The sequence below is a fragment of the Gigantopelta aegis genome, chromosome 6, assembly GCF_016097555.1.
Source record: "Gigantopelta aegis isolate Gae_Host chromosome 6, Gae_host_genome, whole genome shotgun sequence".
Classification (NCBI taxonomy): domain Eukaryota; kingdom Metazoa; phylum Mollusca; class Gastropoda; order Neomphalida; family Peltospiridae; genus Gigantopelta; species Gigantopelta aegis.
The window spans coordinates 49,841,157-49,864,736 of NC_054704.1; the positions used below are offsets into that span (position 1 = coordinate 49,841,157).

At 34.9% G+C, this 23,580-nt stretch overlaps 1 protein-coding gene across 1 annotated transcript; it reads left to right on the forward strand.

The window, feature by feature from the left end:
- The first annotated feature begins 146 nt into the window (after positions 1–146).
- Positions 147–16,893, forward strand: LOC121376385 (phenylalanine--tRNA ligase alpha subunit B-like). The gene is given in 12 exon segments (XM_041504236.1): positions 147–281; positions 3,591–3,728; positions 7,351–7,469; positions 8,770–8,862; positions 9,159–9,287; positions 9,642–9,757; positions 10,720–10,766; positions 11,090–11,221; positions 12,009–12,177; positions 14,880–14,957; positions 15,363–15,471; positions 16,595–16,893. Coding segments are annotated over 12 exon segments (1,371 nt in total). The 3' UTR covers positions 16,701–16,893.
- Positions 16,894–23,580: the final 6,687 nt, after the last annotated feature.

Genomic DNA, 23,580 nt, shown 5'->3' on the forward strand with positions numbered 1-23,580 from the left:
GCCATCTCATTTTGCTCGAATATGTCTGTCGTTTCCCCACGAATTTGAGGGTCTGCTTCGGCACGAGGCCCTGGGATGATATTGCTCATTTAGAGCAGAACGATAGCCTGGTTAATATCGCGTTGCCTAATTTTATATGAACCAACATGGCTGACTTAGAAGTTTTTCTCCAACATTTAGATAAAACAAATGGTATTGACAGTTTAGATCTTGCAAAGACACTGACTGTAGATCATCAAAAAGTCGTCGGAGCTATTAAAAGTATACAGTCTATTGGAGAAGTAAGTTAAACAAAGGGGAAAATATTTAATTCATGATATGCCATGGATACGGATGATGAAACTGGCACATGGAGTGAGGCCCATTTGGGGATCTAATGTTTTCATATTACTGAACACTACCCTAAGTACCCTGCTCTAAGTACCGTGTTGTACCTGAGATTGATGGACAATAGACCCCTCCGTATGACGAGTTAACCACGCCCCCCGTCACACGTGATGCAAGGTTAGACAAACTTCCAATAATGGCTGCCGATTCGCATAGGTCGATAGCAAAATCAACCGATCTGCCGATTAAGTTTTCGCCTTAATGTATTTGGAAATATCGTTGTTTAATTAAAAAGCCGACAAGAGGAGACATTCAAGTGTTTCACTACAGGGTACATTTACGACGACAACGTGATTTAAATCGAAGAAACCATTTTTACTTCAGTAAATCGAAGCACAAGAACCCGGAAGTAACGAACGTCGAATGCAAGCAAAAGAAGATTTAAAACATCCTATGCTAACTTTTCTTGTCAGGACTGATAAATTAAAATGTCTTGTTTCTTTCTTTTTTCTTCTTTTTTTTTCATCTTAATTTTTGTTGTTGTTGTTGTTCGACTTTTATATTAATGGAATCCCAATATGCCGAGGAACAAGAGTATAGAAGGCGCGTCGACGACCCGGCCTCGACCCGGTTGCGTTAAATGGTTTTGTTTAAAAAAAGAAGAAAAAAAAAAGAAAAAAAGTTAGGGAGGCCGTGAGCAGTAACATTCTATCAGGAATGCTATCAGTGTACCATCGTTCTATGTACAAAAGGTTACAAAACTATAGCAGGATACAGTCGCCTGTGCAAAAATTATGCAGGCAGTGGTTTAGATTGTAGGATTGCGAAGTTTATGGGGGTGTATTCTTACATAGCTGCACTGCTTGAACCAACCGATATACGGCACTTGCCCTATTTATGAAACCAAAGCCATACACGAAATAAAAAAAAATAAAAAAATCACAACTAGCATAGCCAGAGGGCTTGTTGGTGGGGATCACATTTTTGGGCCTCCAGTTATGTATACTAACATATTGGCCCGTCTTCGTTCTGACAAGACCTATTAGGGCTGTTTACGTTTGGGTGCCCCATCCCCTCTATAAAATCAGGCTGTCCAGCACACCCTTTTGAAAAAGTTGGGACACAATTAGGAATGAAAATATAGACAATGTTGAATAAAAGAAGGAAAGAAAGAAAGAAATGTTTTATTTAACGACGCACTCAACACATTTTATTTACGGTTATATGGCGTCAGACATATGGTTAAGGACCACACAGATTTTGAGAGGAAACCCGCTGTCGCCACTACATGGGCTACTCTTCCGATTGGCAGCAAGGGATCTTTTATTTGCGCTTCCCACAGGCAGGGTAGCACAAACCATGGCCTTTGTTGAACCAGTTATGGATCACTGGTCGGTGCAAGTGGTTTACACCTACCCACTGAGCCTTGCGGAGCACTCACTCAGGGTTTGGAGTCGGTATCTGGATTAAAAATCCCATGCCTCGACTGGGATCCGAACCCAGTATCTACCAGCCTGTAGACCGATGGCCTGCCACGACGCCGCTGAGGCCGGTATAAAAGAAGGAAGACGTAGAACAAATGTAGGACTGAAACAGTACGTAGCTACATTATTCATGCTCATATTGAGAAAACACCTTTTTTATGTGGTGCTCAGTTTGTACATGCATTTTGTGTTCTATCAAAAATAATGTAAATCTTATGTAACGGTCACGTTATACAGTTGTTTCAAATTACTGTACACTATATTAATCAATATACATATTTACTTGCATAGGAATGCTGATGCACAGTAAAACCGAGTTAACATGATTAATTTAAGTTTTCCATAATGTATTATAGATTCTGAAGTCATACATACACATTGTACATTATAATCATGTTAATCATTGGAAAATATGTTGGCTTTGAGGGTGTAATTTTAATATGTTGAGATTATATGGTGCCACAAATTGGGAGATATATTTTGCTGCCAAAAAAAATAAAATAATAATTCCCATAACTTTTATAATAACACAAGGAATATGCACACTTTAACAGCAATTCGTGGCATTTTCAAACACAAAAGTAAAAAAAACTAAGTGTTTTGAAGAAAAAGTAGGAAAAATAGGACAAAGACCAAAAAGTACGAAAAAGGATCGCTGGACAGCCTGTAAAATATTTGCCAATTAAGCCAGCACAACACAGTGTTTAAATAAATTCAATCTGATTAAAATTAGCTCTACTGGGCCTAGCCAGTAGATCTAACAGCATTGCGTGGACGCCCATGTCCAGGTGACATTTCATCTATAAATAACAATTTAAATATCGACCAATTACACTTCGCCTTTTATAGCGTTATTCGGGAGCATACAAATTCTAAAAATATCGGGCGAGACTATTTATGCAATAGGCGAACTTGTTGGTCTATTTCAACATTGAAAAAAAACAGGGGGAAAAGTGCAGTAATAAACTTTGGATTTTATACTAGTATAAACAGATTTTATGGCTATACCATCACGGTTTATTTTTTCCGTCTTGAAACCAATTTTATATAAAATTCTATATTGCAATTAGTTTCCAGCATACTTCGTAATTCACCCGAATTATTTCGTATACCACATAATCCCGAATGTTTTCAAATTCTTTTCAAATCACTGGCATGATTTTGCAAGTAAGGTTTTGATTGGTCGAATGAAAGGTCAACTGGACATGATCTCCAACGGGCTGCTGTTAGATCCACATGTAATAGTGGAGCTAATTTTAATTAGATTGCTTACGACAATTACCGTAGCGTAATTTAACAGTATATTTAACAGGCTCTATTTTGTCCCATACCTGTATCCATTTGTATGATTGATATACACAATAAAAGTTTGATACACAGAATGAAAATATATTTAAAATGTTTATCGATTCGGCAATTTCCAACAGGAAAACCACTTATTTGGTGCCAAATTTGTCACATGAACAGAATGGTCATTCTGTCTTTTGTGTCCACTAACTATTGTGTGATATTTTGTCCTTAATTACAGATGTAATTGGTTGTAACTGGTGATTTTTACTTTCTGTCATTTGTTTATTTAGCAATTCTTGTTATGTAATGATACAGTTTTCCATGGCTGGTTGTAATATACATATAAAAATATATTTCCAAACCAAAATGTGTACAGTGAACCTTTAAATGGATTCATCATCACTGTTTGACAAATAAAATGTGTTTTTATAAATGGAATTGTCGTCTTTAACATTAACTACAATATATTTCAATTGTTTTGCATTGCAGATATTGAAAGTTGAGCAGAGACAACACAAGAAATGGGAGTTGACTGATGAAGGAAAGGCAGTTGCGGCTAGTGGAAGTCACGAAGCCTTAGTTTTCCAAGCAGTTCCACCTGATGGAATATCTCAGGCATATATAATGGTACAAACTTGCTCATTATCAGTTCAGACTACAGGGCTTCTAGAAATTTTATAAAATCCACAAGCCATGGCATCAGTGATTTAAAACATTTACTAGCCACAATTAAAGATTCACTAGCCCTACTTTACTTTAAGTTTGTACAATTTTACTAAATAATAGTAAGAATCATATATGTCACCTAAAGAGGGAGATGGAGCTTAAAAACACTAACATTGGGTGGTTGGGGTAAGGGCAGGATATTAATTTGTACAAAATAAACTTGACTGCAACATTTGACAACAAAAATTTCCACTAGCCATCGGGCAAGGCAATAGTAGTTATTCACTAGCCCAACATTGAATATCACTAGCCATGGGAGTGGGGCTACCATAATCTAGAAATCCTGAGACTAACCACCTGTACTCAGAATATTTACTTTTAATGGCAAAAGTCCATGTACAATTATAAAAAACATTATTGCAAAGTTCTGTGACCTATTATTCAATTTTTATAACCAGCATGTCACTATTATATTGTACATGTATGTTGTACTTTATTAGTAGTTTTATGTAGTTTTTTCTCTTGTTCTTAGAGTTTCTTTCTCACCGTCATAATGCTCCTTAACCGTTTTGTCTGACGCCACATAAACGTATATCAAATGCGTTGAGTGTGTCGTTAAATAAACATTTCTCTCGTATGTATGTGTAGTCTATATGCATTTTTAGTCGATTAGTTTATAGGTTGTTTGGTTGTTTGATAGTGAATGATATGGAAATAAATTGTTTTTGGTGTTAAAGAGTTCATGCATACATTAAAGTAATACTCCTGATGGGTATGGAGAAATAACTTAATCAGTCGACGAACTCATTTCTTCATCACTATCTTCGTTAAGGGGGACTATCACAGGGGGTATTTTATTTCTTATAAAACTATTTTGTTTTCTAAAATCTTCTTCGATCTTTATTACATTTTTAACTGCGTCAGAGAAGTGTGTAGGTGTGACAGAGTTCAATGCATGTGCAAGTTCTCTCCGCACCGTGGTAATTTTACCATCATTGTGACAAGCTATGTGCCCTTTGACTTGACTCCAGATCAGTTCTATCGGATTGAGTTTAGAATGTCTTGGCGGCAGTCTTAGACACAAGTGCCAATGGCGTTCAGCAATATCATCAGTAACAAATTGCTTTGCACATTTGTTACTTTTCACAAGTTCATAAAGAACTGGCTTTGTCATGTTACTCTCAAAAGGTATATTTTTGTTTCGTAGCCACGACTGAATTTCTTCCTTTTTAGCGTTTAGTGCAGGACATCGTGTAATCTCAGTTAATTTGTTGTGGTAGCTTGCGTTATCCATGACGATAACAGAAGGTTCTGGTAGAGAAGGCATAAGTTGTTCTTCAAACCATTTGATGAAATTTTCATGATTCATCTCACCATGATAGTCTCCGTCTGTTTTTTTAGCCTCAAAGATCAATTCACAGCCATGTATCAGTCCATATTTATCACAGCCAGCATGACAAATAATAAGTCTTTTTCCCTTCCCAGTCACTGAACAGAGTTTAGGAACTCGATCAGCAGCGTCTGATTTCGGCAGGTGATTGGCGGTACTTGTGCCCGGGTGGATATCTGTCCAGTGGTGGGATGTTGTGTGGTTGACATTCACCCAGGTCTCATCTTGATACACTATTAAATACCCCTGTTCTCGTAAACTGGATATTTCATGGAGATAGGACAGTCTCCTGTCTGATATATTGGCGTCCTCAAAAACCACTTTTCCGGTTGTTAGACATATGTTGGTATTTAAAATCAAGGTCATGAAGTGTTCTTCGTAAAGTTGATATGGATATGTTGATTCCACATTTCTCCCTTAAAGCCACGTTAATCTTCGCCCTCTCTATAAAATCTGTATACTCGTCGTCTAATAACATCTTTATCAAATAAATCGATGAGTTTTCGGTCGCGTTTTTTAACAGTGATTTCTGTGCTTGGATTCGTAGATATATATATATACGTATGAGTCCCCCCAATTTAGAGGCAAATTAAATAACATTTTTATTATTATTTGATGTTGGTGGCCTTTGACATTTTATCCCCCCCCCCTCCTGGTCTTCTGGGTCCGGCCCTGCATTAAATGTATTTATAAATTTGGAAAGCACATTCCTGCGGTGTGTGAGGTGATTTGTTTATTACTGTGCTACACCTCAGTTGTGTTAGGTTAGGTATGGTATGCTAATATATAATTGATATAATAAAATAAAAATACATAATACATTAGCTAAATTTATTAAATATAATGCACCTACAAGAAAGGGTTACATGTTCTGTTTGTTTACATTTATGTTCAACGGAAAGATTAGACAATGCTGTTACACACTGCAAAACAATAATAACCTTGATTTAGTGAAACAAGCTATAATGGCCTTCACATAGCCTCAGATCCCAATGTTTTGATATGCAAATGACCGTAGTTATTTATAGGAGAAATAACGTGCATTCAAAAGAGACAGAGATTTTTAAAAAAGTGGAATTAAGTCAACTTCGTGCATTTTATATGATGATTTGTATATAAAACCTGTCGGGGTTTGGGTTTGTTTTCATGTAAATGCAAAGAAAACAAATATCGAATAGGAAATAAACGTAACATTTCCAAAAAACTTTGGGTCTAAATAATTGAACAGGATAATAGTGGTAATTACGATATTTGATCTAAAGAGCTGAAGATAAAACTCTGCTGCCACCACATAAAATTAAATGTACCTGTAGGGTGTTCCTTCCAAATAGCAGCAGTTGGGTTTTATAAGCACTTTTCCACATAAAATATAATAAATTTTAAATACTTTATTTTTTTATTATATATTTTTTGCATAAAATAACTTCATGAAGTAGATTGAAAATGAAGGTAGTAAATGTTTTTATTTAACGACGCACTCAACACATTTTATTTACGGTTATATGGTGTCAGACATATGGTTAAGGACCACACAGGTATTGTGAGTGGAAACCCGTTGTCGCTACTTCATGAGCTACTCTTTTCGATTAGCAGCAAGGAGTCTTTTATATGCACCATCCTACAGACAGGATAGTACATATCACGGCCTTTGTTACACCAGTTGTGGAGCACTGGCTGGAACTAGAAATAGTTCAGTGGGTTCACCGACGGGGATCGATCCTTGACCGACCACGCATCAAGCAAACGCTTTACCACTGGACTACGACCTGCCCCTAAAGTAGATTGGATAAAAATACCAAAATACAAAATACAAAATATATAAAATACTAAATTAAAAAAAAAATGTTTACCTTTATTTAAGTAAAGTATAGTTTCTGGGTTAAGGATCAGTGCAGTTTATGCTCGTGAAGTAGGTAGCTGATACCACCTACACAAACTCGTCAATATGTGATATCGAGAAGTTAGAAGATAAGCTTGACATACATTGCTTATAATGTCAAAAAAAGAAAAGAGAAAAAGTAATTTGCAGGGCTGCATTTTACGAAGCGATCTTAGCGCTAAAATCACCTTAAGTGCCTTTATAATTTACTTAGGCACATAAGGTGATTTTGGTATTAACATTGCTTCACAAAATGTATCCCTGGATTGTATTTTTAAAATAACAATTAAGAATTCCATGATTTGTTGTTCCAGGTTGAAAGTATTGATGATCTGGTGCAGCAGTGTTTGGTTAAGATTCAGAAACTGGGCTTGGACGATATAACAGATGCACAGAAAAATGAATACAAGAAGAAGAAGCTCATCACAGAAGTGTTAGTTAATCTGCCTTGAGATAAAGGTCATGGGCTGTCAAATGTCATGCAAATTCAAGCATTGAATTTGGGAATATTTTTTAAGGATTCTGCCAGAATCATCAGGGCTTTAGACCTCACTAATTTGGGTATAACGGGGACTTCTGTCTTTTCTGAGCGCAGGGAAGTCTGTTTATTTCAGTACTGTCATTAACAGCTGCTGTAGAATTGTCAATATTCAGAAATGCATTTCAAGTTATTTTAATGTAATTAAACTCAACATTTCAGTGGTTTTGAGGTGAACTATTTTGAGGTCAGTAGGTTTGTACTTAATTTGGGTATGATTATGTTGGGCATATGCAGAAGCGGATCTAGGGGGGACCCAAGGGCCCGGACCCCCCTTAAATTTTGCGATAGTTATAATTTTATTATATATTAATTGTCATTTTTTTTATGATTCATCTCATGTCACTTGGGCCCCCCTAATGGATTTTCTGGATCGGTCACTGATATGTATTTGGAGCACAAAGTTTATCGCATCAACTTTAATGCAATCTAAAGCCCTAAATCATAAACATGATTCAATATTGGGTATAAAATATAGATATTGTGGGATTCCGTCTCATTAATTTAGACTTACAACCCTAAATCAGGGATTTGTGGAAGCACGGAATCGTGCAATATTTGTAGCCTGCAATTAATGCAGTAGATTCAGATCATGCCAATATACACTTTGTGATTTCATTTTATTTTGCAAGTGAATTTTTATTAGAGGAGGGATCTACGTCAGCTGCTAAAGTGCTCACCTGTCATGCTTGGGTGGTAGGATCAAACCCTGAAGCTGACCTAGAGGAATTAACCAATCCCAACCAAAGCCACACTGCTTGCCTATGAAAGGCTATGGTATGTGCTGTCTGGTCTGTGGGGCAAGTTTATATTTTAAAATCCCTTCCTCTGAAGACTGTGTATGTTTGATGATTACTTAGTTTGTTCTAATGGAAAGTAAAGTTTGTTTTGTTTAACAACACGACTAGAGCACATTGATATGTTAATCATCGGCTATTGGATGTCAAACATTTGGTAATTCTGACTTGTAGTCAATAGAGGAAAACCGCATCATTTTCTTAATGCAGCAAGGGATCTTTTATATGCACTTTCCCACAGACAGCAAAGCACATACCACAGCCTTTGACCAGTTGTGGTGCATTGGTTGGATACTCTAATGGTGTCATTAAAAAACCCAAAAAAAAAAAATTTTAAACTCTAATCCAAATGATCTTGCAATCTGGCAAATTTATTCTTTTGTTTTTTCCTTTTTCAGAAAGCTCACCAGTTATTTCATATCAAAAGGAGAACACTTCACAACATCAATATCTAAACCGCATGTTGATCTGACAGCAGAAATGATTTCGAGGTACCAACGACGAGCCGTACATGGCAGTTTGTTGAACGTTAAAGACTCGTTACTATAACATACAGATATAAAATGTAACTGGTTTGGGTCATTAAAATTGTTAATACTATTAGTCTTTTTAATTCCGTATACTTAGACTGTTTTTTCCAGTTTAGTTATAACTAAGCAACTTGTTCTTGTTTTTATCTGACACTATATGTATATTGTTTTTGTATGTTACAAATGTTTTCATTTGTCTTATTCAGTTTCGCTTGACAGTTAACTTTGCGAACATCTGTTTTGATTTTCTCCCGCAGTGGTTCATGGAAAGATCTGAAGTTCAAGGCATACAATTTCAATGCTCTCGGCGTTCCTCCGACTTGCGGACATCTGCACCCGCTGCTCAAAGTCAGCGATCAGTACAGACAGGTCTTTTTGGAAATGGGGTCAGTATTGATAATTCATTTTTATTTTCAGGGTCGAATAATTTACCTGGAAATATCCAGATTTTCTAGAATGAAGGTCTGGAAGGTATTTTACAGACATAAAAAAAATAGACTGATGCACAGTAATATTCGTACAGGTCTAACACTGGAAATGTTTTTTAGTTTTAGCTAATTTTCAAATATGTAGAGTATTTCTTTAAAAAATATTTAAAAATGGATAATTCAAAGAAATTTTATTTGCAAAATATTTAATGTTGTAGCCACTTTGTATAAAAAATTGGCTAATTTGCCAATGTGCAGAGTGAGCCCTGGTCCATGATATTAAAAGTTTATAACCTATGTTTATTTTTTCAGGTTCACGGAGATGCCAGCCAATGATTTCATCGAGAGTAGCTTCTGGAATTTCGATGCCATGTTCCAACAACAGCAGCACCCGGCAAGAGACGCTCATGATACGTTCTTCCTATCTGGTGTGTTTTTGCTATTTCTTTGAAATACATATTGCAAAAATAACTATCTTCTTACATAGGTCTAACTCATCAGTTATGTAAACTATATTAACAAAACCGAACAATCGGTTACTCATGTGAACTGACTTCCGGTTATCTAAGATTTTGAAATATTGTCTCCTGTGGTAGACACGGTGCAGATTTAGCTTGACAGTCCAATAGGCACGAACTATTTTAGTCAAGTAATTAATTTCCCCTTATATATGCTAATGAATGTTATTTATCAATGCCACCAAACTACATTATGTTAAGATAGGGTACTTTTAATTTTATAAAGTAATCGTTCACCATGTAACCGATTAGCGGTTCGCATGATTTTAAATTTGTCTAACCGACACGCGAACAGAACACCGGTTCTCGTGAAATATTGTACCCTGCTACCATAAAATTATTAGTATGGGTCAGACAACTAACAGAGAATGGTTGGCCACAATCATATTCTTTTTCTATATTAATTAAAGTAGCATCTAATTAATATAATTATAGGCACTAAGTCTAATGTAATATGTTAATAGATAGAGGGGTACTTCTAATTAGTTAGGTTGCTTTGTGGAACTGTTGTAAAAATGGCAATGTAAGTCACTGTGTACAATCAACCTTAGCTACAGTTCTTTCATATTTTAGGAAATTAACTCAACAAGAAGTGAATGTTTCTTTTAATTTAAAATATATTGCTTGATTTTTGTGTTGAACTATCTAGGAGTTTACATTATTTATTTGTTTTGATGTCATTAGATGAATTATTTTAAATTCATTGTGAATTGTTACTTTAAAAAAAAGCAACCTAAGTGTTTAATATTTTTTTGTAAAAAAACATCTGGCAAATAGTTATGGGTTTTTATAATTGAAATACTATGTAAGATCTGTCAAAGTTTTACACCAGGTTTTTTAAATTGCATTTAAAAATGATTTTTTTTCGTTAGACCCAGCCAGTGCACATGCATTCCTAATGGATTACTTGGAAAAAGTAGTGTGACATTTTAATTTCGGACCAATAAAAATATTAAATTTTCCAATAGTGTATATAAATGTATATATTATATGAATGTATTATAAACACATTACGTAACAGTAACAATAAAAATATAATATATATTGATGCTGTTTTAAAATTGGCCATGATCTTTTACATATGCTCTTTTGAAAATTATGTTAAAGTTTGTTTTGTTTAACAACACTACTAGAGCACATTGATTTATTAATCATTGTTAATTCTGACATAGTATTAGAGAGAAAACCCACAAATTATGTTAAGTGAAATATTTTACTAAATATTATAATGTGGATTATTAGATGTGATATACTGTTTCTTTTATCATATCTAGTTACAATTATGACTGGAAAATGGAAGAAGCAGAACAAAATATTCTGCGGACCCACACAGCTGCAGTCAGTGCACGGATGTTGTATAAACTCACACAGGAGGTAAAGTTGCAAGAAACTAAAGTTGTAATCGTTTTTTGCCATTTGGTGTAAAGTGATACATTTATCATACTGGCGAAGACTTGGGAACTATTTAAAAGAATAATTGGTGTATTTATCCCAGCTAATTGATTGTTAAATTATTATTGAGAAATTAAAAAAAAATATTTAACAAGCATGAGCTATTTATCCACTAACATGCACATCTGCAAGATTATTAAAAAAAATTGGACATTTTACAGAAAAGTATTGCTGTTGAACTTTATTCTATACTGTTCTTCACTGAATACCAATCCCCGTCAGTGGGCCCATAGGGCTATTTCTCGCTCCAGCCAGTGCACCATGATTGGTACATCAAAGGCCGTGGTATGTGTATTCTGTCTATGGGATGGTGCATATAAAAGATCCCTTGCTGCTAATCGAAAATAGTAGCCCATGAAGTGGCAACAACGTGTTTCTTCCCTCAATATCTGTGTGGTCCTTAACCATATGTCCGACGCCATATAACCATAAATAAAATGTGTTGAATGTGTCGTTAAATAAATCATTTCCTTCCTTCCTTCCTTCCTACCAAAAAAAAGCTTCTTTGCTAACCACTCATACTGGTTTATTGCCAGTGACAGTAGCAGTTTAACAGTTGCCTGTAGTATTTTATAGCTTTTTTTGTTTAATTTTTGCTATGTTCCTGCAAAAAAGTAATTGCAATTTACCAAAATATATATATATTTTTTTACACACAAATGTTTTTCCAATAATTGTTCGACTAAACCTTGTTTGTTCTGTGTTTTAGAAAGAGTTCAGGCCAGTGAAGTACTTTTCCATTGAACGCGTGTTCAGGAACGAAAATCTTGATGCTACTCACTTAGCCGAGTTCCACCAGATAGAAGGACTTGTTGCTGACCGTCTGCTCACGCTTGGAGACCTGATGGGGGTCATTAAAGAATTCTTCAAAAAATTAGGTATGTGTCAAAATGTGTGTTTGCTCTGTCAGTTTTAACAGTGCTACTATTTGTGTGAATTTGTACTGGTCTTTTAAAACTTTGCTGACATTAATTTTGTTATTATTCGTCATTAAATGGACATTCCTGAGTTTGCTGCAATTTTTAAGATGTTATTGACTAACAGAGACATTTTAACGATTGTAATTACATATCAAATATATTTTTCTGCATAAAATATTAGTGGCTGTATATTAAACGTGTTTCTGATCGTTCTAATATTTGTACCAGGTTAAATTTCATTTTATTTCCTAAAATATTATTTTTTTCGTACAAACAAAATTATTTGAAGACAAAATCCAGTTTGGGCTTCTTACAAATATTAAGATTACCAGAAACACATTGAATATACAGACAGTGATATTCTAAACAAGAAAATATATTTTAACATGTAAGTTTAATCGTAGAAATATTTTATTAGTCGGAAACATCTTACAATGCAGCAAACTCAGGAATGTCCCTTTAAGTATTATTTGAATCTTTGCAGTTAAAAAGCTTACATATTATATACAGACCTACTAACCATTACACACATTGGTGATAACACACGATGGGGGTACAAGAATATCTGATAATGATAACACAGTTTGTATATACACCAGTTTGCAATCAGCTAAAAGGAACAAAGAAAAATATGTACTGTGCTTTTATTGACTTTGACTCTGTATGGCGTATTGGTTTATGGCAAAAATTATTAAGTTGTGATATTAATGGAAAATGTTTCAGAATAATATTTAATATGTATGACGGTATCAAATCTAGAATTGTACACAATGGCTGTAAATCTGAATATTTTCCATGTAATATTGGTGTACGACAAGGAGAAAATTTGTCACCTTTTTTATTTTCATTATATTTAAATGATTTAGAAACATTTTTAGCTACAAAAAATAGCAAAGGTATCGAATTAGTAACAAACCCACTTGAGAAAGATCTTAATGTATATATTAAGTTATTTGTGTTACTATATGCTGATGACACTGTACTACTAGCTGAAACAGCAGATGACCTACAACATCAACTAGATTGTTTTCAAGTATACTGTGAAACATGGAAACTTAAAGTTAATGCAGCCAAGACTAAAATTTTGATTTTTTCAAGAAGTAACTCAAAAACAAAAAAGAATAAATTTACATATAATAATAAAAACTTAGAAATCTTAACTGAAGTTAAATACCTTGGGCTTGTGTTGAGTAAATCTGGGTCATTCACAAATGCTAAGAAAAATCTAATCAATCGAGCCTCAAAGTCTATGTTTGCTGTATTACAAAAATGCAGACAGTTCAATTTGTCAATCGATTGTCAATTAGACCTGTTCGACAGGATTGTAAAACCTATATTATTATATGGATGTGAAATATGGGGCTTCAGTAATTTAGATATCATTGAACGAGTACACCTCAAGTTCTGCAAATATATATTATGTGTTAATAAGTCGACACCAAGCTTTATGATTTATGGTGAATTAGGTAGATACCCACTGTCTATTAGTGTTAAAGTTAGAATGATTACATACTGGGCAAATGTTGTTAATAGTAGAAAATCTAAATTGTCTGGTATATTATACATGTTGGCATCATATAACCATAACGTTAATGCTATACCATGTACTTGGTTATCCTTTATAAAACGTATATTAGATGAATGTGGTTTATGTAATATATATTCATGTACACAGGTGGATGTTTTGTGGTTAAAACATGCAGTTAAACGAATACTATGTGACCAGTACTTACAAAAATGGAATAGTGATAAATTTGACTCATCGAAAGGTATTAACTACAGAATGTTCAAGCATGAATTTAAATTAGAAAATTATTTGTTGAAACTCTTAACAAAAAATGCTAGAATTCTTTGTAAATTTAGAACTGGAAATGTCAGACTTCCTATTGAAACCGGTAGATGGTTTAATATTGAGAGAGAAAACAGAATATGTCACTTGTGCAACACTGATGTTGGTGATGAGTTTCACTATATTTTTAAATGTACGTCTTTATCCACTGATCGAAATGTGTATATACCTAGTTACTATACCAATAGAGCAAGTGCAATTACCTTTTACAAGTTATTTTCTACAACTAAAAAATTACTTTTGTGTAAACTATGTAAATATTTGCAAATTGTCATTGAGAGGGTCAGTCTTCCGGGTTAATATTACTTAAATAGTATGTCCATTACCACTACAGAAAACACTTTGTAACTTATTTTGTTTATATTTTCTCCATACTGCACTCGGTGCAGTTTATGAGAATAAAATTCTTGTCTTGTCTTGTCTTGTCTTGTCTTGTACAAGGCACTGGTATTGTGTGGCATTGCGTTAAATGAACATTGAAAACACTGCAGTAATCTCCACAGCAATGCCGATTGACTGTAGTGGTTAATTGCTCAGGTTGTATATACAGGGCATATTATTCGTGTTAACCATTGTTATGTTCATGTATAGATTACACAACTTTAAATTTATGCAAACTATTCTGAAATTAAAAGATGCAGACCCTGTAATTTTACAACAATTTTGAGATAAATGATTAGGTTATGCAAATATAATTCACATAACTATGCATTCAGTTACCTAGGTAATTTTTTTTACATGAACCAACTTCCAGTTACCTACAATTTAAAAATATTTTTCAACTGTATATATAACATGTTTGTTTCTCCAGGTATATTCAAATTGCGCTTCAAGCCAGCATATAACCCTTACACAGAACCAAGTATGGAGATTTTCGGATACCATGAAGGTATTTTTTATTATTAACTTTTAAAGTAGATCTATACTGAATATTAAATGTTGTACAAATGTTGTTTATAATTGTATATTGAGTATTCATATATGGAAACAAAAAATCAATCCAACTATAAAAACATTGGTAGTTTCAAGTTACTGTTCGGTGCATTCTTTAGGCTCCAGTGCATTATTTAGGCTCATTGTTATCTGTATAGCACCAACATCTACTGTATACACCCCAATTTGTAACTTTCTTTGATGATTGTTTGTAAATTACTGAGTTAATGATTCCTTTGTCAATAATAATTTCAGATTTCAAACGTACAGAATTATCACAATGGACAAGATACAAGGTATATACTAAATTCTGTTCTAAAATACTGTATATTTATTGCACATTGTTCATCTTGATTTTTAGGTCTTGGCAAATGGATGGAACTAGGAAATAGTGGAGTGTTATGGCCTGAGATGTTGTTACCAATGGGACTGCCAGAAGATGTGGTTGTAATTGCATGGTCACTTGAAAGGTAAATCAATACAGAATGTTTGTCTTCACTCCTCACAATTAACTTAACTTAATATAATATGTATTATTTGTTCACTACATGATTAGGTTGAATATTGATCTGTGAAAATTTACAATTTAAATATTTCAAGAGAAAATATTTATTTTTTTTAAAGTTGATTCCAATCACTCTTACAAATATTTTTTTTTAAATACTGTTATTTTTTATCAAATAGATAGTCTGTAAGTATTCTTTAACGGTAACCTCTTGATTGTGTTAAAGTGCAGTTTAATGACTTTTGAAAACTGACTTCCATACTTCCATTAATATTGATTTGGCACTACGTTTGGCAATGCTTACTTTACCCATGAAAAATCAGCATACACACAAGCAATAGTTATGAAAGGATGCCAGCGTTATAAGGCTGTAACAGACTGTTGGTCTATCCAAGAACTTTCAAAATTAGTGCCCAGGAAATCCTATTGTGTTTATTTATAGTTTATTATCAGTGGCTTTGTGCTACATCACTTATAGTGTGTTAAGCTGATCTACTACTGGTCTTCAAGAATTAACAAGTTGATTTCTTAAGAACCGGGTTCAAATTTTATCATTGAAATGGCAAAAAAGAGCCATGGTTGCCCTTCTTATTTGCCGCTATACCCCGAAAATTAATAAGATATTGTTGACGGCAAGAAAACTACTATGGTGCGCTACCTGGTTTGCCCCCATGCATTCTATGATTCATATAAAAATTGTTTAGTAAATTTATCATTGGTAATATGATAAAAGGCAAATTGTATTGGCTAGATGTCCAAGGCACCAGAATGAAATCATGTTTATCTCGAAAAAAACTTGATAGAAAGTAAGATGCCTTTATGCTCCTCTTTTGAAGGAATAGTTTTCATTGGTGCTCCTGAACTTGCCTTGGTGCCCAATTTTCTATTATTAAACCCAAGGCAACACATGCCATGACACCACAAAATTAAAATTCAACCCCTGTTAACTGACAATGTTGATTGATTATATCACAGGGCTGATTTGTAGAAAAATAACTGCATATCTGTGTATGTTGATGATCACCTGCTTGTTTAAGTATCTTAAGTTTATGTAAAACCCTTCATTAAAATGTTTATTATCATTTCAGGCCAACAATGATAAAGTATGGAATCAACAACATTCGTGATTTTATAGGACCCAAGGTCAACCTACAGATGGTGTATGATAACCCTATATGTAGACTGGACAAGTGAAAACAATACACACATCAAACTATATATATTTATTTACAATTCCAACAGACATTTTGACAAATTCAGCTATAATAAATCTTTAATTTAATATTTAAACAAAATTAAAATTCTGTATCTTAATTTAGTATATTTTTTTAAACTGTCTGACTGGTCATATCTTATCAATACAGAAACACACAATTAGGCTAAAGAAGAAAAGAAAAACACCATTTACGGAAATATTAATTACATAATTTTGCTAACAAGTAGTGTAGTGGTAGTCTCAAGAATAATAGTATTTCCAGGATATGGTCTTGAATGTCATTGGTGTTACACATTGTCATTGGTGTTACTTGTTTTGTCATTGGTGTTACGCAAGAATATTTTAGCTGTCATTTCTCAAGAAACTTTATTTTTGAAATTTAAATTGTTTATATAGGAAAGCATACCTTCTACCTTTATGACTTTGATGAAATTTATTTTGAAGGACTCCATATTTTTAAATAATTAAAACTGCCACAGTGTATACTTTAAGTCACATACAGAATATCCGTGTGGAAATGCGCAATTACACCCTTGGATAGTTTTTGAATTCCAAATATGTTATTAGGGACACCCAAATAACACATCCATGTGCTCTTGATCACTATAAACCAATTGGATCACACTGCTGAACTACCTCACTTGTCCGGTAACACCAATGACATAATGAACTTGTTCATAGAGTAACATGTGTCTGCACGTGCAGACCGATTACAGTTCTGCGTGGCCAGATATAATTTTATGTTTCTTTGTTCATCTAGTTTCCAAAAGTTAACAATAAATATTTATATCTTTTAATTGTTTTATCTTGAATTTGTATTTTTGAAACACACACACACACACACACACACACACACACACACACACAAACAAACACACACACAATCACACACACACACACACACACACACACACACACACACACAGTACATTGACCCCTACTTGATACCAGTCCGCCTTACTGACAATGTTCATGTGCCTGTAAAAAACATATATATTATTACTATACACGGTAGATATGTATATTATTTACTTTGAAACATTAAATTAATAAATACACAGCTTTATGGTAAGTAGAATATTACCCAAATAATATATTAACACATACTATGTATTTGGGGGTGGGGGGGGGGGGGGGGGGGGGCAAAAGCTATGTTATTATTAACCGTGATTTTAGCCGTATCCACGTCCGCCTACGCACACGTGAACACGCATCTTTAGGGTACATTTTGGTTGGGTACGTTTCGGTTTGGGTACGTTTTGACTTGTATCCATCACATAGTATACATCCGCGTAGATCGTCATGCAAACATTGTGCACATGGTTCTTTTAATTTCTTGTCAATTCTTATAATCAATGTCAGTCGCTTAATTTGCAAAATATATTTTTTAATCCTTGAATACATTTATTATATTGTTTGAGTAAGCTTCATAATCACTAAGATGTATAGGTGGTGTAGAAAAGCAAAGTGACCACCAAATGACGTCACATCACTAAATGACGTCATTTCAAAAAGTGCCGTTACCTTCCTTGATAATAGGTCTGTGCTTTTCCATGTCTTGTTTAGTTAGTTGCGAGTAATTCTATCCGATTTTTGGCAGTGATGAGCAGTGTAATATATAGAATACTATAATCGTTCCCGAGAGTGACACAACTCGTGTGTTTTCGATCATAGACCACATGCTTTCGCGTGTGACGTACGTGTGAGTTTTCTTGCATATTCAATGATATTGCGTTCAACTTCCCATTAAATCATATTTTATAATTGGTAAAATTCACAAATTATTACACAAAATGTAGCATAGTAGAGCAGTAGCAAAACAACGCTATATTGCCTCGAAAACATGTCTCTAGGCATCTATATTTCAACATTTTATGAGGAGCATGCCCCTAAACCCCATCCCCTCGAAGTTCGATTCGTTTGCCCTCGGCAAACTCAAAGTTACTCTTTTTACAATTTATTACCCCCACCCTTTTAAAATCCCGGATCAGCCCCTGATGTCTGCATGCTACTTTATAAATTTAAAATAAATATATTAGGCCAAAAAAAAAGAGAAAAAAGAGTTGGGTGATCGTCCTTTTGATCACACAAATCAGAGGGGGGGGGGGAGGAGGGTTTTTTTTTTGGGGGGGGGTTTCTGTGAAAAACTTGATAAAAACCTGGAGACCGTTTTTTTTTGCGGGAGTAGCAGTCAATAGCGCATGCGCCTGGATGTTGTAGTGCCTTCACTTGCCGCCAGACGGACCTGGTGTTGGTTTAACCATTTACGGTGCTTACGAAATTTAATTGCTGCTTTCTCGACGCATTTTAAACAGTTTTTAATAAAATAAATTCAGGGGCGGGCGCTTTTTTTCAGGTACGGGCGGGGACGATCACCAACTCTTTTTTTTTATTTGGCCTGATTACTAGATTAATAACATATACGGTAGATAGGTATATTATTTACTTGATAACATTAAATTAATAAATACCGGCACACATATTTAAGGTAAGTAGAATATTACCCAAATAAATATACTAATAAGATATAAAACAAGATATTAAACATAGAAACTGAGATTTGCCAAGCTGTAGCTACGTTTTGCCACAGGCCGTAAAACGATATCTGGAGAGACGAGGGGCGGGGAGGAGGGAGGCACAAACTATTTTTTGAGGGGATTGTAGCCGTTTCCACGTCCGCATACGCATAAGTGGACACGCATCTTTAGGGTACGTTTTGACTTGTATCCATCACATAGTATAAATCCGCGTAGATCGTCACGCAAAAAGTGTGCACACGGTTCTTTTGATTTTTTGTTGTTAATTCTCAATTATAATTAATGTCAGCCGCTTAATTTAGCATATATATATATGTAATCCTTTTGTTTATCCTTGAATACGTTTACAGTATTGTTTGAGTAAATTTCATAATGACGGAGATGTATGGGTGGCGTAGGAAAGCAAAGTGACCACCAAATGACGTCATGTTGCAATATGACGTCATTTCGGAAAGCGCTGTTAGCTTCTTCGATAATAGGTCTGTGCTTTTTCATGTCTTGTTTAGTTAGTTTGAAGTAATTCTGTACGATTTTTGGCAGTGATGTGCGTTGTAATATATAGAATACTATAATCGTTCCCGAGAGTTACCATTTATATTACAACTCGTGTGTTTTCGATCATAGACCACAGGCTTTCGCGTGTGACATACGATCGTAAATGGCCTCACGGGAATTCGTTTAGTATTCTCTATATAAGTTAGATTACAGTAACATGCTAATTCAACGTTGCACGTGTGTCTTCCTGAGCTAAAACCAGTCAGCTGTGGGTTTGAATCCCTATCTTGAAGTCACAAAAAGTTCAAATTGTCTTCACAAACACAAAACATAAAATAGTCTACGCCTAGAATAATAGTATGACGTCACTTTAAATATCAATAACAGAGAAAAAAAAGTAAAGTTTGTTTTATTTAACGACGCCACTGGAGCACATTGATTTTTTTATCTTATCATCGGCTATTGGACGTCAAACATATGGTCATTCTGACACTGTTTTTTTAGAGGAAACCCGCTGTCGCCACATAGGCTACTCTTTTACGACAGACAGCAAGGGATCTTTTATTTGCACTTCCCACAGGCAGGATAGCACAAGCCATGGCCTTTGTTGAACCAGTTATGGATCACTGGTCGGTGCAAGTGGTTTACACCTACCCATTGAGCCTTGCGGAGCACTCACTCAGGTTTTGGAGTCGGTATCTGGATTAAAAATCCCATGCCTCGACTGGGATCCGAACCCAGTACCTACCAGCCTGTATACCGATGGCCTAACCACGACGCCACCGAGGCTGGTTCAATAACAGAGAAAGTCCAATGTCCCTTGTGAGGGGTGTTGATGTATGTTAAGTATTTTTAAAATAAAAGGAAAGTGATCTCTGTGTTACAAAACGTTACATGGGGTTGATATGGAATATAATAATGTTCAGTGGCGTAGGAAGGTGTCAAAACGTGGTTGGGGGGGGGGGGGCGACACAATTTTATATTTACACACTTTCACACTATTGTAAAGCAAAATATCTGAAAAGTGGGGGGGGGGGGGGGGCACATTCCCCCCTTGCCTCCCCGCTTCCTACGCCAGTGCTGTTTATGTTATTTATAATAGTTATGTTATTTATTTTATTTGATGGCTATTTTTAGAAGAGGAAATTTTGGATTAGTGAAATCTATTGCCAAATACCAAACAATCTGGTGTCAGCAAACATAGATTTTAAAAAACCCCACTATACAACATCAATAACAACAACAAAAACAAAAACAACAATTAATAACAATAACAAAATTTGTATTATATTTATAGGAATAAAATGACTAGGCCTATATAATAATAAAGTACTAGTATATTATAACAATAAAATTATGAAAGTAATTAAATTACTGCCCCATTGATAACCGGAACAAGAACTTTACGTTTAAAAATACAACCGACAATAAATGTTAATACATGGTTATTATACCAAACAATCTGGTGTCAGCAAACATAGATTAAATAAATTAAAAAAACCCCATACAACATCAATAACAACAACAATTAACAGTAACAAAATTTGTATTTTATTTATAGGAATAACATGACTAGGCGTATATCATAATAAAATACTAGTATATTATACAAATAAATGGTCAAAAAAAAGAGTTTGTTTTATTTAACGACACCACTAGAGCACATTGATTTTTTATCTTATCATCGGCTATTGGACGTCAAAGATATGGTCATTTTGACACTGTTTTGAAGAGGAAACCCGCTGTCGCCACATAGGCTACTCTTTTTTCGACAGGCAGCAAGGGATCTTTTATTTGCGCTTCCCACAGGCAGGATAGCACAAACCATGGCCTTTGTTGAACCAGTTATGGATCACTGGTCGGTGCAAGTGGTTTACACCTACCCACTGAGCCTTGCGGAGCACTCACTCAGGGTTTGGAGTCGGTATCTGGATTAAAAATCCCATGCCTCGACTGGGATCCGAACCCAGTACCTACCAGCCTGTAGACCGATGGCCTGCCACGACGCCACCGAGGCCGGTAAATGGTCAAAGTAATTAAATTACCGTCCCATTGATAACGGGAACAAGAACTTTTACGTTTAGAAATACAGCCATCAATAAATGTTAATACATGGTTAAGAATTACCGGCCTCTGTGGCGTCATGGTTAAGCAGTCGGACATAAGGCTGGTAGGTATAGAGTTCGCAGCCCGGCACCAGCTCCCACCCAGAACGAGTTTAGGTGTAAGACCACTCCACCCTCTTGTCGGTGGCCTCATGGTTAAGCAATCAGTACAGTAGAAAAGTCGGAAAAGGAGTAACTTATCAAATAGCTCTTGCCTTTCAACATAAGTCTAAAATAAAATGTTTTTTTCTTTTTCACAGCTTGGGTAATTACAGTGAGTGAAACCATGGTTTTCACACATCACGAGTTGACATAAAAATCGTATTCGAAGTTTAAAAAACACCATGAAATGGTCGATTTATTACAGACATTTTTCCTAATTTTTTTATACTATCTTTCGCTTTTTGCCATACATGTTTTACAATGTAATGTACATATATGTAATTGTTATTGTCACTGAGGTAATTTTAACCTTCTTTTACACAAAATTCTAGTGTAAGTCATCGCAGATTGTGTCACTGAGGTAATTTTAACCTTCTTTTACACAGAACTCTAGCGTAAATCATCATAGATTGTATCACTGAGGTAATTTAAACCTGTTGATATAGACAGAACTCCAGCGTAAATCATCGCAGATTATGTCACTGAGGTAATTTTAACCTTCTTTTACACAGAACTCTAGCATAAATCATCGCAGATTGTGTCACTAAGGTAATTTTAACCTTCTTTTACACAGAACTCAAGCGTAAATCATCACAGATTGTATCACTGAGGTAATTTAAATCTGGTAATAAAGGTAGAGAAGCAAAGGAATATTTGTTTTACAGACCTCGCTGGTTATGGGGAGCTACATGTATCACTAGTGATGTTTCAATAATCGCAAATAATCGAAAGTTGATTGGTTTGGCTACCGATGTAATAATCGATTATAAAAATCCATAATCGATTGTGTGGGAAAATGTTTACTGTAATTGTTCCTCCAGTAGAGATAATAGAATACATATAAATGTGTTGGGTTTGGTGTTTGCTTTCATATGGACACACACAAAAGGATATTAAATGGTTAGTAAAGGTGGAATTGGCGATTTGAACAGAACGATGGTTCATGTCAAGTATGGTTGCTATTTTTCACGACTAGCAGGTTGCCTCTCGGTCGACCACATGTCAAATAACCAACAGCCATACATATTCACAATGTAGTTTGATGATCATAGAGCTTGGTGCATGTAAAAACATTTCCTTTCGGTTTCCACACTAATGCTTATGCATAGCTTCTGTACTCTGACTTCAATGGATTTAGATTGAGTTTGGAGTTTTCCTTCTCCTAGGAGAGTTTCCTTACTAGGATTCTGAGCCTCTCCAGCCCAGTTTTGATTTTGGAGTTTCCTTCTAGACAGTTGTCTTTCTTGACTCACGTCCTTTGTCTGTCCGGTCCATATTAATCTAGTTTCTACACTTTGACCAGTCCAGCTTGGGTGACCCTACAAGGAGCTGATGCTCCACCTGACATAGCTCTCCGAGTCATGGAGACATGCAGTCTACCTCACCACGTCAAGGAATGGACCATGAGATAGGCAATGTAGTTTCAAAACAAAATTTAACTTAACTTAATATACACTCTTAAAATAAGCTAGCAAACGGTGAATTGCATTGACTAATATTGTAACTTTCACACCTGCTACATTTTTGTCTGGGTAGCAAGTTTCAAAATATATACTCAC